Below are 19,125 nucleotides of genomic sequence, written 5' to 3' on the forward strand. Positions count from 1 at the left end.
GGCAGAGGAACAAGTAATGTTCCTCACTTAACGGACCTGTCATTCGTGACGTTATCAAAAGACTTACGCCACCATCATGAATTATTTAAAAACGATTCTTTACCAATAATAATTTTCAAACAAAGGGCCCTACTGCTCCAATAAAAGTGTCAACTCGTTAGAGAACCTTTAGTTAATTTATTATCAGAACAAAACAAAAAAAAAAAACATTTTGGTTAGATGGATTCACGTTTCACATGTGATGGAAAAGGATTCATGAGTGTTATTTTTTTTCTCCTTTTTTTTGAAGAAACCCGTGCCTCGGGTGCGTTCACTTTCACTGTCATGTATGTATGTGTGTGTATATATATATATATATAGAGAGAGAGAGAGAGAGAGAGAGAGAGAGAGAGAGAGAGTATATATATAGTTACATACAAGAAGCACATAGCTTACACGCAAATGAAGTCATATACCCCCGCAAAAATGAGCCAAAAATAATACATGTTTCTCGTGTATAAACATATTTTACATGTGCCCGTACCGCTTTACAGTCCTTTTTTGTTATATATATAACATAAGCACCCCCTTTAAAAGGAGATGAAACACCACTGAGGAAAACAGAAGAAAAAAAAACATATATTATGCTCTCACATTTGTGGTGTCTGGCGTAAAAAAAAAAAAAAACTAAACTAAAAAAAGTTATATAGGTCAGCGTGTTGGCTCATGCAAACATTTTGGATAGGATCCCCTCCCTTCCCTTTTGGGCAAGGAAGTGTTGAACTATAACGAGGCCAGCCTCTGTAAGTCCCGATAATAACAATAATATTAATAATAATGAGATGTTAAAACAGACTGCAGAATGGTTCGCCTTGTTTGACAAAGTATCGACCGCCAGCTGCATCGTCCTCCTCCTCTTCCTGCCACAAGGGCCGTCCATGGTTGTTTGTTTTCTGGTGTTGTTGTTGTTTCTGGGAAGGTGGTAGAAAAATCCCCTCCCATCGGCTATTGAGCAGTCACTTTTCATAATCTTATAAATAGCCTTCATTCTTATCGTTGTCCTGCATGGGGAAAAACATAAATAGTGTCCTCGCGTGGCGGTGGCGTGCCCCCACGTGTGCGCGTTCCCGAGCGACGTCGTCGTCGCGGTGGTCGTCACAGACCCAGCGCGGCCGCGTGTTTCTTGGCCTTAAGTCTCAGGTCGGCGATGCTCGAGTTCTTGCTGGTGTTCTTGGCGGCGGCGGCAGCGGCCACCACGGATGCGGCTGACGCCGATTCTGCGGCCAGCGTGGCCAGCGGTAGGCCGAAGGGCGGCGCCGGAAACATCATGTAGGGCGCGTGCGCGGCCAGGTGTGAGTGCAGGTGGTGCTGCGCATGCGCCACGGCGCTGTCCAGCTGCAGCTGCGCCTGCACCTGAAATGAGAAGGGCGGCACGTTGCAATGACTATCCTACAGGACGCACGCAGGAGGGGGTGAGAGAAGGGGGAAGGGAGGGGGGAGAACATGTGTTAAGTGCGCAGTGGCTCATGGGACATTCACTTAAACTTGTCTTTTTTTTTTTTTTTGCTGCTTTTTATTGCAGGTTGGGGATCGTCTAAAATTTCTAAAGTGGGCAACTATTGAGAGTACTGTATTTGATCCAAGTATAGTAAACACATGAAACCTCAGCGGAAAACTTTATTTAAAAAAAAACAAAATAAATAAACATTTAATCCCCAATGCCCTTAATCAGTTAAAAACGAGGCAGAGGTTTTATTTCTATTCATTATTGTATTATTTATATTCTATTATATTCAGGGTGACCGCCTACTGCCCGAAGACAGCTGGGATAGGCTCCTGCACCCACCGCCACCCTTGTGAGGATAAGCGGATCAGAAAATGGATGGATCGGTGGGTGGATGATTCTTGAAAATTGAACCTCATTATTGTATTTTGATTTTTAAAGATTTTTAAAACAATTTTCTTGATACCTTACACATTCAGTAAAACCAAAACTATTCGTGGGTAAATTGACACACTTCTGTGGTTTATATAGCTCAAGAAATCTGTGGTGCGAGAGGATATAGATTCACAGGTGAGCTAAAGAACTATCACCTTTCCAAAGAACCAACAATGAACTGCTTAAGATCCCAGTTTGTGTACAATGGTGCTATGGAACTTCTGAAGCACCTTTTTTCGACTGAACAGTCTTAAAATCTCAGGACGCACCACCAAACACAAATGTAGTAAAAAGTAGATAACAGGTTCAATATACATTCTACCATCTAATAGAAAAGCATGTCTTTTTTTCTGCCTGTCACTGCATTGCTGGCATGGATAGAAGAACAAAGATACATTATTTGTCGTAAGTAAATCATTTCCAGGCTAATTAAAAGAAACTGGATAATTTCCTGCAACAATAACATCTTCAATAAGATTATCATAAATTGGGCCCTTGCTGCACTGTGTATAAACAGATCAACAGAAATTGCATTTGGCGATGAGGTTCCCCAGAAATCGGACACTGTCATGTAAATATCATGTTTTGATATACCTATCAACACAAGTGGAAAATCTGTTGAAACGAATATAAAATCTATTGGTGCAAATTTTGGCGCACTTTGCACCACAACCTGTAATTTGGGTTTTTCTTTATAGAAGTCAAGAATGGAATGGAATATATATATCACCCCAATTCGACCTTTTGGGATTTTAGAGCTTGAAAATAAAAATTCTATACCCTTAACACACTCTCCTCTGATTGTTCGCAATCACAACAATAACCATACTGTAGATGTCTTAAGTATTCCTGAAAGAGTAAAAGGAAAAAAAAATCCATGCATCCATCTCAATTCGAGGCCTTGCTGTGTTAGCACAGTGCTCTGCAATTAGGCTTTAAGTTGAATATTGCATTCGGCCTGAGCCAGTGCCAAGACAGCGTTCCAGGACCCCTTCAACAAGACACTTGCCTGTTGGAATGGCATCCGTAAAGCCCCCACGTTGACATATGGCGCTACGCGACAAGCCTCAAACTGATTTGCTGCTCCGATCAGGACTCCTGGTAGAAAAGAATGCTGAGATGAGAGCCTTATAGGAGACAAACTCCACAAACACTTGACCGCCAAGTGGCAAATTGCATCCAAAATAAGCCCGAGAATAGAATAGGGTCACATATTCGGCGCATATTTATGTTCACCACCAAGCAAAAATGTCACAAAGAAAATGCAGATGCATGTATCTTTTGCCATCAGAGCAAAGATACATTCTGACAATGTTTGAAAATATATGCCTGTGCATCTGTCAAATTTAATCAATGTAATTATCCCCTCACATCATTTTTGGTTTGCTTCAGTGCTAGGAAAAGAAAGCAGACCGTGTTCCTTCGCTCTCTCTCTGGTGTTGTATTATCACTTTGCTGTGGGAGGAAGCACCATGTCTGTGCTTGGGGGGGGCGGGGGGCACTTGCATGAGACATGTGATAACTGCTGGCTCTTGTGTACACAGCGGGGGTCAAGCCCCCAAGGAACACATGAATAGCCAACGGCCCTGTTTACATTGTGATTTTCTCGGAATGTTGTCAAAGTGATCATTTGAAAATGTGAACAATGCAAGAGATTTGTTGAAATAAAGTGCTGCGTATTGGTATATGTTCCCTAATTATTGGGGGAAATCATCAACATGATCAATACCTTCACATATATCAATCTCGTTAATCGATAATAATAACTCGGGCTGTGACGAACAAATATATATATTTTTTTTTGAATTGACCATTAATTCGTCTGGTAATCACCCCTCCTCCATTTCAAGGCAGAAATGTTTATTTCGACCAATTTTTGTGGTCGACTTAATTACTGGATCCCCCCCCCCAGCTTTAATAATAACAGAAACTAGGGTAAACATAATTTGAGCCAGTTTGTTATTTCAGGAGTGCGTGTCAAACTGGTAGGCCGTCGTACAATTCAGTAACAAAAAAGTAGCTTTCAGCTTCAAAAAGCTTGGTGACCCCTGATATCAAATTTAATCTTCCCAGGGAGAAATAACTATAGATGCATTCTAGGAGTTGGCATCGGGTTGTGTTTGAACTGTCTCCTTCCATGCAGGTTTTCATTCAGTTGTTGCTTGTCTTGCCACTGGGTACGAATCATGACTTAGCATTTTCCCCTTGTCATTATTGTAAATAAATAATTATTTTCCACCCAATTATGTGAATTTGGCCAGCATGATCTGTCATGGCACACTGGTATGGGGAAACCAAGGGTGTCACAAATGTAGGTTGTAACCCCAAATTAGGCCACAGCTACATTTTGGGGCGTTGGAGTAAAGTGGAGCAAGCCAGTAATTTGCCAAATGCAGTAGTATAAGAACAAATCGCTGTCTGAGTACAGTTCAGTTGTTTTAAACTGGAAGTTCAATACATTGTTAACATTTTTGGGGGGTGTCATGAACACTTTTTGGGGGTGTCATTATTCAGGTGCTTTTTCTCAGAGCTAATATGTGCAATACATTGTGATTTAATCATCATTTATGTTGAATTTTTGGTTCCCTTAATGAAGCAGAGTGGTGCAAATAATTTCACAATAGCTTACTAGATTAAAGTTTTAGGAATATAATGATTTTTAGGAATATTTTAAAGTGGGTGATGGTAGTTTGACAATGATGTTATTTTTAGGTGGTACTTATTGTCAAAGGTTTGACAACTAAGCCATTTGTTTAATTGGTCACTGGTTAGACTTGACTCATTTGTGTAATGAATGCACATCTGTTGAGTTCGTTATCATTAATGAATGCAGAATATGTCGATGATAACATTCATTAAACTTCACATTTTTAATGGTCTTAGTGTGCATATACCTTTATGTAACTGGTTCTCCTGCTTTCTGCATTTGGCTCTTCTGTTCTGGAACCAAACCTGCAGCAACACACATGAGTTCATGTTAATTTTGTCTGCATAGGCGTGAAGGCAGATGCGTGTGTTAAATCCCTCACAAGTGACAATAATAACCACAAAAATATATACATATATATTTTTTAAATCCTCAGGAGAGTAAAACATTCAAAGGCATTTAAATCATTAGCATGGGAGATCTTGCAGACAGATGTGGGAATATGCACGAAAATTTATATATATATATATATATATATATATATATATATATATATTCCTTTATTCAGGCAAATTGTGGCGATGTTACAGGACGATTGGATTGTAATAAATAACCTTGTCAGCGCTGGTGTCATCTTTCTGTTCATGAGTGTCCCAGCAGACTTTGAATGGACTGTGTGCTATCGAGTAGCAGCCATGATGATGATGATGATGCTTTCCCTTCCTCTGTCATTGGACTGCTTTCCTCTCATTAACTGACCGCTACCATTAATTACTGCGCGCCAGACGCGTTGGGGGGGGGGAAAAAAGACTTCAACACAAACTACACGGCGGAACAGCACATTTACTTAAATTAGCACAAATCCTCCGTGGCATGTATTGTGACAGAAAATCTTATCGATTTGGCTGTCGTCGGGTTTCATTTATTGAGCATTTTGAGCGCGCTCCACTTCGGATTTATAGCGGTGATAAAAGCAAAATCATCGATTGAGGCAGGAAGAAATAGAAAATAAAGCTGTGAAAGTGCTCATATGTTTCATATATTTATTATATAGAGACAGTGCTGTAGAGAGTCTATTGATGATAAACACATTTAATGCATGAAAATCCCTCAACACAACTGGGGAGAATTCTGAAGTGGGGGAGACAACCCCCAACCACCCCAAAAAAGTTTAACTTTTTCTATTGGCCATTTACGATTATTTTTATTACATTTTCACAATAAGATAAATCTGTTCCAACACATGTTTGAAGACCCCCCCCCCCACCCCCCGCCCTCCATCTTTCCTTGGATGGCATACTGGGTTTCTTGTCCAGATGGTCGTTTTGCTCGTGGGCCCTCACGACCAACATCATGTTCCATGCTCACACACACACACACACACACACACACACACACACACACACACACACACACACACACACACACACGCGCGCGCGCTCGCGCACTGCTATAGGATTCACTCTTGCTCGATGGAGAGGGTGAAAAGCATGCATGTGCACTCTTGTGACGTCACCACACTCACATGCAGCCCCCAAGTGAGATCGGTAACGAATTATTAGGCATTGCTGCTGGTCGAAGAATAGATCAAAAAGAGGGAAGAAATAAAGATATTTTTATTCGAACGGACAAATGTGGCTTTGTGTGGTAATTTATTTGGAATTGATTTGAACCACGTTTTCTCGTGTTTTCGTTGAATGTGTGGTTAAGAAAGTGGGAAACAACATGAATTACTGATGCTTGTTAAGATGAATGTCTTTTTTCAGTGTACTTTTATTTTGAATGTCATTTAAACATTTGGGTGCCATCATTTCTTTTTTTTAATTAACCACGGAAATTATTTTTAAAACTAATTTTAAACAAAACTATATTTGGATGCATCTTATATGTTTGTCATATTTTTTAAAAAAATGTTCGTTGTCAGCTGCAGTGCATTTATTCATTTGGATGCCTTATCCACAAAACAGTCAAATATTATTAATTGAAATATCTAACTCATGACTGATCCTCTTTTTAAAGATTGTTTTTCGTGTTATCACCATTCGTTTTTCGTTTCCCATCATTTGTTTTACAAGCAATATATATATATATATGTGTATTCTTATAAAGCATACATGTGCTTTTAGTTTGAAATTTCGTGGTTTAAATGTTTGTCGTTTAATTATCTGCTGTCCATTTATCTCACTTTGTTGCGTGATTACTATTGTCATTATATTGCATTTGCATACAAAGAAATGCGACGACTTGTGTAGGATATGTTTATCGTTTAGAATATTTTTTTCATACCTTTAAAGATATTAAGACACTATTTTGTATTTGTAATGTTGTCATATCTTTATTATTAGGAATTCTGCATGCCTGCTTTGCCTTATGTTGCTGCATGTGTTTTATTTTTTTATTGCGGAGACAACTGAAACAGTGGATGGATAATCAATGTATCTTTCTATTTGTGGATGTATTGTTTCAGTTCTTTCCCGCCCTCTTTTTTCTTCCCATGTGAGCAAAGCCGGTGGATGCTGACCTGCACCCTGGCCTCGGACAGCCCCAGCCGCTGGCTCAGCTCCTCCCGCATGAAGGCGTCCGGGTAGTGCGTCTCGTCGAAGAGCCTCTCCAGCTCGTTGAGCTGCTCCAGCGTGAAGTTAGTCCGACTTCTCCTCTGCTTGATTTTGGTCTGCGCCTCGTCCTCCATGGATTTACTGGACTCCTCTTTCCTCTCCTTCACATCCGTGGCACCTTGAAAAAAAACGGGGACAGGGAGCGGAGGCACATGACTTGCACGTTTTTTTTTTCACACGTTCTTCCACGAACGCCACGAACGGTGCACGGCCTCAATGGAGGCGAGAAATGAAAGCGATGGAAAGTGAAGCAGATACTTCCCATCCCCAACCCTCAAAAAGAGGATCACAGCTCGAATGTTTTGTCGAGCTACATAAAGGTCTTTAATTATTAAGTGCTTATAAATATGCAAGGCAACTGGGTGTGCGCCTCTACTGGGGCTTTGCTGTGCACGTGAGTGTGTGTGATCCACGCCGGGAAACACGCAGACGGTGACCGCCACGAACAAGGCACGCCGTTTTTAAAAAGCATGTGTTGACACATTTGATCTGTTCAATAAGACACATTTAGATCTGCTTAAAAAAAATCATGACCGGTGTTAGATTTTTTTTAAACATAATCCAGAAATGCAAATGCTAAATTATACTTTAGGTGATTTATTACAAATGCAAATCATTACAATTAAAGAATTTTAAATATATATATTTTTTGTTATTATTGTAACGAGACTGTGTGAACACCCAGTTTCATCACATTTATTTTATGTCAATTTAACTCCGTTTTTTAAAAATCGTGTTACCATCCAGTTAACAAATTTAACAATTTAACCGCGTGCGACATAATGCGCGTATTAATAAATCACACAGAACTCACAAGCCAGTTTTATAGAAGATAGGGTAAGATATTCCATTTGTGCACCGAAAGCACACGTGTCATGCTGCAAAATCTGTATTTGATATATAATGGAAAGCACTTTAAATTTGATTTATTTTAAAAAAAATGCTAAAACCCATTCTTAATGCACTGTAAATGTTAACTATTAATTTCGCTATTCAGTGTTTCGGTTCAAACATTTCCACCAAACTGTGATCATTGATGATTAACTTTCAAAGTGTCTACAAGCGGATTTTAAACAATAGTTGCAACAACATTACGATTGATTTTCTCTCCTAAAATGTGACAACCATCCAAATAAAATAGTTGCAACTCAACTGAGCGCTTTTATGTAGCCTCTGTGGACTGACTATTCGTCCAAGCGGATCCATATACGTCTCACACTCTTACCGTCAATGAGTTTGGGGCTGCCGGCGTCCCTTGTCCTCTCCGGGCCGAGGATGTCCGTCTCCCTGCCCGGTGAGAGCGCCACGTTCCGGGCTACGACCGCCGCCTCCTCCCGACTCCCGGGTTCCGGGGCTAAGGACTCCCCGCCGCGGCCGGCCGCCCTTGCCGCGCCAGTCTCCAGCACCTCCCGATAAGTGATCACCTCCTTCTTCTCCTTGACTTTGTGATCGAAAGACTTCGACACGAAGGCGGTGAGCTCTTCCATCACACACTCGTCTTTTTTCCTTTCAAAGAAGGAAAAAAATCAGACAGGCAGACTCGCCGTAGCCCCTCTCTCCCTTTGCTCCACGGCAGTTTAAGACATCAATGGTGCGGCCCCCTGAAAACGAGACGAGGTGATGCTGCCAACTCTCTGGGAAGGCGCCCGAATATGGGACATAAAGATGCGTCTTCCTCGGCCAATTTCTCCCTCCTTTGGTATAGCGGAGTTGGGGAACCTGCTGGTGATCCTCGATTGAAGTCACACTATTTATACTTTGCGGCGCCGTGCCCCCTTGATCCGTGCAAATTACCTCCCCTCAGGATGCCGGGATGAGACCCCCCTCTTCCTCCTTTCCCTCCCTCTCTCTCTCTCTCTCCCTCTCTCTCTCTCTCCTTTCCCTTCCTTCATCCACCCTCACTAGTAAAAAAAAAAAGAAAGCAAAGAAAAAAAAACATTAAGCACCACCACCACAGCAGCTATTGGCCATTAATCCAAGCTTGACAAGAAGGACTAATTAATTTAATTAAGCGCTCATTTGCTGTTATTGTCCGGAGTTACTTTTTAAACACCCGAGAGAATGCGCTGAATCGCTCTCTCTCCTTCCGCTCTCTCTCTCTCGCTCTCTCTCTCTCTCTCTCTCTCTCTCTCTGCCGGGGAGTGGCTTGCAAATATGTGAAAATGACGAGAGAGAGAGAGAGAGAGAGAGAGAGAGAGAGAGAGAGAGAGAGAGAGCATCTTCATCTCTTATCAATGCAGATAAAACAATAAAAGACTCACTCGGTGATTTTTTTACTTCCATTTTTTTTGCACGTATTGCCAATTGTGGGGTGGGGGTAGTTTTATTTCGCACGTGTTCGGAAAAAAAGGTGAAGCAATTGCGAATAAATGAATTTATAATGAGTGTAATTCAAGGCTTAGGGCCCAAAATGCGTTGCTATTTATCAGGAAAGTTAAAAAAAAGAGTAATCATGTAGTGCTTGTCATAAATTTACGTCGAGAATTTACAACAAAAATGCATGTATTACTGTACCAAGTTTAGGTTTGTAAATGTTGTGTGTGTGTGTGTGTGTGTGTGTGTGTGTGTGTGTATATATATATAAGCTATCTGTTTATATAAATCCCACGTTTCTTACATTTATCATTTATACAGCTTCTATTATATTAAGTTTCTACAACATAATGTTTGCTTCAAATCAAGGGCGCAGTGAATGATTTTCCGCTATGGCTTCATAGGAATCCTCAGCGGGCCTTTTAAAGACATGCTTATGGTGTTAAATAACAGCTAAACGTTCAATTAATGCGCCCCTCTCTCTGCTTGTATTATTGCCAATGGGCGCGTTAATTACCGCTGGAATTATTATGCCTATACTGTATCTGTAAATAAACAATGAGAGCAATTAAGAGGAAAAAAAAGCAAGGATTTTTTTTTAACGTGATGCTAAATGAGGCGTATTTATTGATAATCTATATGTATCTCAATTTCCACGCCGCGATGATAATAATTCCCCTCAGATTAAATATTAACGACGTTTCAGTGTGAACCTTTCGGTATTAATTCCTGTTATTCCTGCCCAGAGCAGCATTGCATGCCTAATTGAGGTGATGTGCATCCTGTTTATCTTTTCAACCCCCCACCAATCCTCGAATTAATTTGTTGTTGGCAAATCGTGTTCTGGATTCATCTGTACTTGGTAGAGAAAACACTCTCACCCAATGATGACCTCGTGCATGCGCATGAGCTCAAGGCTGCAAACGCGCAGGTGCAGGGAAATTTGAGCACACTTTACTGCGTAAACAACAAACACATTTTACTTAACTGCAGATTTATGAGAAGGGCAGTACTGCTTCGTGTTTTTAAGCAGGAAACATTGGGTTCATTAAAAAGCTCATTCTTAATGCAAATAATGAATAAAATATGTCGAACACACACTGTATAACCACATTGTAAAGTGAAGCCTTTTAAGTTCGTAATATCTGTATTTAATCTTTAAGAACTGTTGTTCAAAAAACAGAACATTTATTTAGGTGCATCTTTATTTAACTTTGATGTAAAATACATTCAAATTGAATAATATAGATTTTTTTTTTAATGAAGGAAACATTGGATTCATGAGAAAATCATTGACAGTGCAAATAGTAACTAAAATGTTATAAATGCTGTTTGTGTTTACTGCAGGAAAATGCAGTGAATCTCAAGGTAGTGGTGTGCAGGTTTCAGGCTCCTTGAGAGTGGGATGTAAAAGAATCACTGGTCAATTACAGTTCTGGTGAATCTATTTGAATGACCCAAAAAAGCATGATTTTCATTGACTATTTCTGGACTGAATCAAGTCTAAAACAGACCGACCAGATTTTGCCTTGAAATCCGACATTCAAAAGATGTCTGGTGCTGGGTGGGCTCATAGTCTACTTCTGTATCATACATTGATATACTAGGTAACAACCAGTCAGAGTGATCAGTTGTCACGGACGGCCAACCCTATTTTGGATACTATGATTGATGGCCTGTCATATACAAATCATATTTAAAATTACAACGACACAAAAATTTCTTAATTCTGTCTTTCTGCTTTATTGTGCCTGCCTGTAATCGATCGACGCGCTCTGCCTTGACTTTTTTGGTCTGGCACTGCCTTGCATGTGTGTTTTGGAGCTCGGCAACGGTGAGAAGCGGGATGTACGATAAAGATGATGCCAATTGAACTTCGTTCCACTCGAGTTTAGATTTTGCGTGACTTATACGTCACCCAAGACATTGGTACAGCCATTCGGGTACCAGTCGAGTAAAGAATTTGAACATAACGTTGCAGCGTTAGCCTGGTTAGCTAGCTAGCTAGTCATAACCGGTACGTACTCTGCCGACCACTCGCGTGAAAGACAACACGTTTTCCGCTCAAGTCCTTATTTAAGATGCGTTAGCTGTCTACGCGGTGTGCGTGTGAATTGCTGTTGAACATGACTTGTTGACCAAAGTGGTCGTTCGTCGTTGCTAATATGTCGCAAGTAAGCATTATCCTCTGAGCAACCATGTGTGTTTGCATTATGACAGTGACAATAGTGAACCAGTTATGGGTCGACACTCATCGAGCAGTGAAGGTGAAAGCCGGAGCAGAAAGAAGAAAAAACAGCGTCGCCGCTCGTCTTCATCTTCCTCTACGTCGTCCTCGTCCTCCGGGAGCAGGGTGACAAGCAGTCGGAGCCACAGATCAAGCCGCCGGAGCCGCTCACGTTCACGGGATAGGAGGTGAGGCTGCTAAGTGCAACAACATTCCATGTACAACAACGCGACAGAAACAATGTTCCTTTCATCAGATGTGATTTGTGTGAATCATTATTATTAACCGAGACACTGCTGTTTAAATATGACAGGCAAAATAATTCAATACTCTTCCATTAGATAGCACGTAAAATAAACCTTTGTATCCACCTGTTGCCATTCATACAACAGAATAGACCATGACTTCCAGGTCACACTCACATTCATACTGTAGGTGTGAATGTAAGTGTGATTGATTTGTTTATATCTCCTGTGATTGGCTGTCCAGTAGCGACCAGTCTCCCCATGCAACATCTGCATGTTTTCATCCATGCTTGCATGATGAAGAAAAAAATCGTTTTAGTTACCATCTTTGTTTTTGTCAAAATTATTGATTGAGACTACTGCACCTATTCAGAAGACACACCAGAAGTACTCTGCAGTAAACTTTAAAAATTTGCTGGGGATAGAGACTGAGATCTCCTGTAGAAAGCGTAAAACACAAATAATTGATGCCTCCTTGAAAAATGCTGATAAATGTCTAAATTAACAGTTTAAACTACAAATATATCATAAACTGTGACCCCAAAGCACTCTAAAATCATTCATACTCTTCTTAGAATATTATGCTTAAAAGGTAACGGCTTTGAGATGATTTGATTTTGATCAAATGCACCGAAACACAAGCTGTAGACTGTAAATTTCCCCAGTGTGGGACAAATAAAGGATATCTTATTCTCTCTGCTCTGCGGGAACAACTATTAAAATGGTAAAATGTGGTATTGCTGCCCGGGCAATACCACAATCACTGATCTGTCCGATCCCACTTTTTTGGGCACCCTTCGTTTGGCTTGCTACCTAATGTGTACAGATATCATCAGTTAGAGGTCAACCAACTGCAACTGGTTTGACTTTTCCAAACTGTATCTCAGCAGAATGAACATTAGTCCATCATCTTTGTTGTTGATTTTAAAGCAGCGATGTACTTAAAAATATTCTGATGTAAAAGTCACAATTTATCCTAAGTATGCAAAGCCTATGACACATTCTTGGATATCTTAATGAATGACCCAAAGGTCAGTTGGTGTTTAGAATAAATAAATATATAAATATTAGTGATTCACTGTCCACTTGCCTGTTTATGGTATTTTGGACCACTTGGAGAACATTCATTCCACTAACAACATGAAGAATTGGAACAATTCAATCATAAACATGATACCTTGTTTCAGCAGCTGTTAATTAATCGTGGATGGAGGCAGGATTTTGCCATAATCGCATATCCTTACTCGCACATGGAGCCGAGTCCCTCTGTCAAGCCTCCATCCATCCACAGCTTCCACTTGGCTGTGTAGGGGTTGCTCAGGCAAGGTGGATTGATGGTAATTATTTATGAGGCCTGGTCAAGGTCCATTACTGCTGATGGGAAGACATTGCCTCTCTACACAGGGCGGGGCGATAAAACCCTGGGAGCCCTCATCCCTCATCTGCTCGCCAATACATTTTGATCAATTAACATACACATGTGGCAGCGCACGTAGTGAACACCCACAAGAATAAAAAAAGCTTTTGGCTCTTGAAAGAGTGATAACATCATTAAATAATACAGTGGAAGCTCTAGAATTGAATTGATCGCAACTGTACATTACTGGTTTTCTTAGAAAACATTTTGCCTCTCATCGGAAGACGGTTTATTCAGTTCACGCAGCAAGGCGATTGCAGTCCTAAACGAGCATGGGAAACAAAACTTGACTTGAGTTGCAACTGAACCCACGCTACCTGTGCCAGAGTCTAACAAATGTACCACTACTCACCGTCTTTATATAAAGATGTATTGTATCACTGACCTCTGCTGGCTCCCGTTTACCAATAAGGTTGTTTGTGAGCAGCCACATCCCCAGTTGTAAGAGGTTGTTCATTTTTGCTGAACCAGTCTAAAATATAGATTCCTCTTAACTAAGTTGTACAGGTTTTTACGTCATATTAACGGTGAAAATAATTTTGAAATGATTTACCTTGGTCTTATTTTTATATCACAAAAAAAAAAAACAACTTGCATTTAAAATAGATTTGTGCCCACTGTAATGGATTGAGGGAGGATTCTGCACGTGCTCGTTAGTCTTCAGTTTCCATTTCGTTTTTTCTTTTCTGACTGATGTTGACATATTTCTTGCCTGAGGACGTACTCACACTTTGTACTTAGGGAATTAGAAGTTAAAAAAAATACTCGGGTACATGTTCAAGTACTGATTCAATGAGGTAAACTAGTGTAGATAAATACACAAGTAAAGTTCAGATACCTGAGAAATCAATTTAAGGAAACGGTATGAAAACATTTGTACTTTGTTACTTCCCTATACTGACCTTGTCTTCGAGTTGAAATGGAGGCAGAGAGCAGGAATAAAACGTGCGCGAGAACAAGAAAAAGTGGTGTTCGTGTGGAAGGTGTATCGGCACATCTGCTTTTTTTCATTTTTGGATGAGCTAACACACCACCTCCAGGAAAAGTGTGGAGTGTTGGCTTGTGAGTTAGTTCACAAGTCCTCACTCACGGGATCCGACCTTTTGGAATACTAAATCATCCTTCCTGCACCGCTTGAAGTACTACTACTTACTATTTGTCCTGCTTTCTCTTTCACTTGCCTCTCATCCATCTTTTTGAATCTCTCATAGGGAACATAAGTACCGGTTTGTGTTTTGTTTGAACTGAAATGGGGTATTTTTGGACTTTAGTGAAACAAAAGAAGAGAAAAAAAAAAGTATGTTGCTCAATCGGTTAGCACTGTTCATCCAGCCCCATAAATGAAGATAAAAGGTAGAAGATATCAATCGGAGTGCTCTGTTACGTTGTGTTGGCAAACTGGATGCAACACCGTTGCTTTAAAGAGCAGCAGCGCACCAAAAGGCCCCTGTGGAGGAACCGTAGGGCAACCCGAATGGCTGTGCTGCCCTGTGGCTATGTACACTGATGCAAAATAGCTGACAGAACATCTGATTGAGAGCTTTTACACCAGAAGACTTTGGTGCCTTCCCTGAGCTGTAACATAATATACACGGCAAAATGAGTTTCAAAAATTATAACAGGTGTCTTGATAAACTGTAAATCAGCAGGGCAGATTAAAGAGCCATACTTGATTTAATTTGTGGGTGTTTGTTTCAATCCTAATGACTGAGGTAAATGTTGTTTACATGTTTTAAGGGTCTGTTTGTTTCTTATTTTTAGACGAAAGAAGCGTTCGAGCAGCAGCTCATCCCGAAGTTCATCTCGCAAAAGGAGAAGTCGTAGCGGTGACAAGGGAAGGAGCCACCGCTCACACAGGACATGTAGCCGGGACAGAAGGTAAAATCAATAGCTGTCGTCGCCACGGCTAGAGCTTGACGATTATGGAAAAAATAATAATCATCATTATTCTGATTGAGAATGGAATCACAATGATGAAAACAACTTCTCATTTCATCTATTTTTCTAAATTCGGCCCTCTGACGAAAAAGTTTGGACACCCCTGTTTTAAACACATCACACCGTTCTGCACAAGAATCGCTTTTCTTTGATTATAACATTTTAAAGATCGAGAGAAGCCAAAATCGAAATCACAATTTCAATTTTGATCAATCGTCCAGCCCTACTTTAAAAGTTTATTTTGAAATGTATAATACAAATTTAAAAAGATCTGTTACTGAAAAGATCAGGGAAACCTGACTGAGAGTGAATAGTGGATACATTCTCGACTCGTTTTTGTCTGGCCCTGCATTTTACTAGCGTATGGTCATTCCTTTCAGTTTGCTGTAAATGTGACCTAAAAGTAGACATCCTTGCATGTGCTACACTCATCCTAAATCTCAACACTGTATTCACTCATTACTGTGATTAAAACATCATCATCCATATGTTGATTTTGCTGAATTATGACTATTACCGTGCTGTCCGATGGCGCTTATTTGCTTTTGTTTTTCAAAGGATTCACTTATTCATGTGCGCGCACACACACACACACACACACACACACACACACACACACACACACACACACACACACACACACACACACACGTAGTATTTTACGGTACGTATCCTTTCCAGCAATATAAAAGCAAAATCCCCGTGTGTGGTGCTCCATGTCATTAGCATAGCTAATCTGTTGCTAATGAACCAGTAAACTGTGCTGCCCCCCCCACCCCCTTGCTTTAAATCCCTCACACATACACACACAGACGTGCACAGATGCACTCACGAGGAAAATGTTTTCAAAATGTATGCAGCAAGTGGGGCATTTTGTTTATTTGCATATGGCTGAATGGTGAGCAGAGATCATCTTAATCACAAATAGGCGGGAAAACGTATTTTAATATTACCAGGTGTCGGCATGAAGGCCTGACTTGTAGTGAGACCTTTGACATGTTGGATGATGCTGCACCGTTTTTTTGTGGGGAATAGGAGCAGCCATGCTTTTCAGGATGGCTTCGACCTTAGTCGACAGTCAATCACTACAGGGCTGGCACTGAGAACATCTGTCTGAAAATGGAGTCAGCGGAGTGGCGTGAGATGAAAGGTGCGGGGGATTTGGGAGATTTAGAACTACAGCCGATGACATTAGCGCATACAAACGCAGCGCTATGATTAGCAGAGTTGTGTAATCTTCTTAGTGAGGAGCAGGTGGGATGGGTCGCCGGAGGTGCCAGAGTGATTGAGCGCGACGGCAATTTCGCCAGAAATGCACAATGGCATTTTCATATGACAAACATTGGAGGGGTAACCACTACTTACAGAATAGAATGAGCTGTTTTCAGTCCTCCGATAGGGACATTTTATGGCAGCTAAGTGGTCAGTAGCAGCACCTGACAAAATGAAAAATCAAACATGTCAACTTCGCACAAAGAGCACATTTAACAATAAAGTTGACTTGAACTTGAGCTGTGTTTACATTTGCCCTGTCAGGCAGTGAGACACAGCAGAAGAAGAGCAGTGGTGTATGAGTCACTTAAATGTGATTCATACAGACTATATACCTGTATGCACAATTTTATCTACATGGAAAAAGAAATGCGTTTGCTCGGTTACTTGTCACGAGGTAGATTTCCCGATGGCAGCCAAGCTCTAAAAATGTTGTGCCATTTTGGTATGAGCAAGCCGTTCAAGACTATTTTCACTGACCCGTCAAGGTCCTCAGAATATTGTTTACTGGTTTACAGGTGTTCGGTTTTAATGATAAAAACCTGGAATTTGACCAAGATTGTGTAGACCTATTTATTTATTTATTTGAAATCTACTATAGATGTTATATGAAGTGTTGTATCACCGCAGTGGGCTGACAGCAAGGCTGACTCAGACCATACAGGTGCTTCCAGTGCCATTAATCAGTCACATGGCGTGTGTATCTGAGGATGCTGGCTGATGGATCAGTTCAGGATTGAGTGGACAGGACCTCATGATGGATACGCAGATAGGATATAAACTGCCGCGTGTAACCCGCCCCAACCCGGCCACGTCACCGTGACATCCCCAGCGGAATATGAACGAGAGGTGAGAGTGCGGCGACCCAAGAGAGGCAGCAGATGCAGGGGACGGGAAGTTTGAAGGGAGTGGGAAAAGTTGAGTACTTGAGTTGAATGCAGGAGAGTGGGCGGGAAATGAAGAGAAAAGACAAAATCGAGAACAGATCGAGTGGTGAGCGAAGAAATGGGAATAACAATGGGTGCAATGGAAGGCAAGATTAGACTACAGCGAGCCGGTTTAAAGTGGAGAACACGATTACCTTCTTTCCAATGGCTCCTACATGAATAAGAATACAGAAATACATGAAATAAGAATAATAGTCGATCATTTGGTTACCATCAATCGTGGCTCCCTCCCTCTCTCTTCTCTTTCCTTTTTTTCCCTCTGCCCTCAATCAGGAGGACCTGGTCCCCCAGAGGCAGTCAATCTTGCCCTGAAATGTAAAACAGACAAGAGGAGCAGATTACCTATTTGCCATTAATGTTTATTCTCTTTGATCTGAACAGGCATACCGGGCCTCTCTCTGCGGCTGTGTGTGTGTGTGTGTGTGTGTGTGTGTGTGTGTGTGTGTGTGTGTGTGTGTGTGTGTGTGTGTGTGTGTGTGTGTGTGTGTGTGTGCGTGCGCGTGTGTGCGTGCGCGCGCATGGGTCCTGCCAGCAAACGTAGTAGCAGCCGACAGAGCATGCACATGCAGATATGCGCACCACCGCACGGTGTGGTAATTATTAGAGTGTGTGTGTGTGTGTGTGTGTGTGTGTGTGTGTGTGTGTGTGTGTGTGTGTGTGTGTGTGTGTGTGTGTGTGTTGTGTGTACAGCTCGGGTCCGACGACAGTGACGCAGCCTCTCATCACAGCCTAATCACAGGCCCGACTTCTGCTGCGCTCTGTCTACAGGCGCGGCGGCATGCTGTCACGTTCGACGGCCACCACGGTTAAACGTGTAGCTCAGTCAGTCATTCAGTCAGGTTGCCATCAGACCTGATGGTGGCTACCCAGGCATCGGTATTAAATAATCTCCTGCAACAAATTTTCCTTTCCGAAGATAATAATGCTCTGTTGTGAAGAGAAATGCCTGTCAGCGTTCTTATTGTTTAAAAAAAAAAAAAAAATCCACTTTCACACTGCCTTCATGATTTTTCCGTAGTCTTTTTTTTTTCTTTTTTTTTTAATTTGGGATTACTCAAAAATTATTCGTAAAACCAAAACCATTCTTGCCTCTCGTTTGTCCTCTTCCATTTTGTGTCTTGTGTTTCCCGGTTGTTGCTATGCTTCATCCTCCCTTGTTTTTGTTAGATCACGCTACATTTCTAACTCGGAGGACTAGATTCTCATTGTGTAGTGGAACAGAATCTTTGTGTGCACTGCACTGTGTTGACATTATCGGAGCACTTCATCCTAATCCATCTTCACTAAAAGCTCAGAAGAGCTCTTTAATCGTTTGAGAATCACCCTGGTTTAGACCTATAACATGTCCACTATTTTCTACCGGCCAAACACAGAAACACTCCACTTCTGCAAGTGTGTGCGTGTGTGTAAAGCTGAGTTGTGGCCTGGTAAGTATTTCACTCAGCAATTTCCCTCCCCTGTATGAGATGAAGTGTCGTACATCTGCTAGATAGGTTTTCCCGTCTTGCTCTGACACCGAGTGTGCAAGGTCAAGCCGAGGGAGGGTTGAAGACAAGAGGTGGGCTGGGCAAAATTTTTAACCAGAC

The 19,125-nt window shown here is 41.3% G+C and overlaps 2 protein-coding genes across 6 annotated transcripts in view; one reads left to right on the forward strand and one right to left on the reverse strand.

Annotated features, from left to right (window-relative positions):
- Nucleotides 1-554: 554 nt before the first annotated feature.
- Nucleotides 555-9,272, reverse strand: shox2 (shox homeobox 2). Of its 2 annotated transcripts, none has more exons than XM_019887560.1 (5): nucleotides 8,406-9,272; nucleotides 7,087-7,298; nucleotides 4,813-4,870; nucleotides 2,928-3,016; nucleotides 555-1,392 (listed from the first exon to the last, which is right to left on the reverse strand). In XM_019887560.1, exons 1-5 carry the CDS (start codon nucleotides 8,665-8,667, stop codon nucleotides 1,135-1,137), a joined length of 879 nt encoding a protein of 292 aa, XP_019743119.1. In that variant the 5' UTR covers nucleotides 8,668-9,272; the 3' UTR covers nucleotides 555-1,134. The 2 variants fall into 2 exon arrangements, with proteins under 2 accessions (XP_019743119.1, XP_019743117.1); XM_019887558.1 differs by having other exon boundaries at nucleotides 555-1,428.
- A 1,957-nt stretch (nucleotides 9,273-11,229) lies between these two features.
- rsrc1 (arginine/serine-rich coiled-coil 1) overlaps nucleotides 11,230-19,125 on the forward strand; it is a 115,886-nt gene continuing 107,990 nt past the window's right edge. Inside the window, exons 1-3 of one of the 4 annotated variants that reach the window (XM_019887642.1) lie at nucleotides 11,230-11,327; nucleotides 11,714-11,908; nucleotides 15,144-15,260. In XM_019887642.1, coding sequence (XP_019743201.1) covers nucleotides 11,733-11,908; nucleotides 15,144-15,260 — 293 coding nt within the window. In that variant the 5' untranslated portion in view covers nucleotides 11,230-11,327; nucleotides 11,714-11,732. The other 3 variants (XM_019887639.1, XM_019887641.1, XM_019887640.1) reach the window with 3 other exon arrangements.

The sequence above is a fragment of the Hippocampus comes genome, unplaced genomic scaffold (assembly GCF_001891065.2).
Source record: "Hippocampus comes isolate QL1 unplaced genomic scaffold, H_comes_QL1_v1.1 scaffold6, whole genome shotgun sequence".
Classification (NCBI taxonomy): domain Eukaryota; kingdom Metazoa; phylum Chordata; class Actinopteri; order Syngnathiformes; family Syngnathidae; genus Hippocampus; species Hippocampus comes.

What these genes read in the sequence shown, in the direction of transcription:
- shox2 (XM_019887558.1), bottom strand. Translation starts at nt 8,667, where the DNA reads ATGGAAGAGCTCACCGCCTTCGTGTCGAAGTCTTTCGATCACAAAGTC. An exon ending in CAGCCCCAAACTCATTGACG is followed by an intron (nt 7,299 to 8,405) that starts GTAAGAGTGTGA and finishes TTTTTTTTCAAG; the next exon opens with GTGCCACGGATGTGAAGGAG. An exon ending in TGTCCGAGGCCAGGGTGCAG is followed by an intron (nt 4,871 to 7,086) that starts GTCAGCATCCAC and finishes GTGTTGCTGCAG; the next exon opens with GTTTGGTTCCAGAACAGAAG.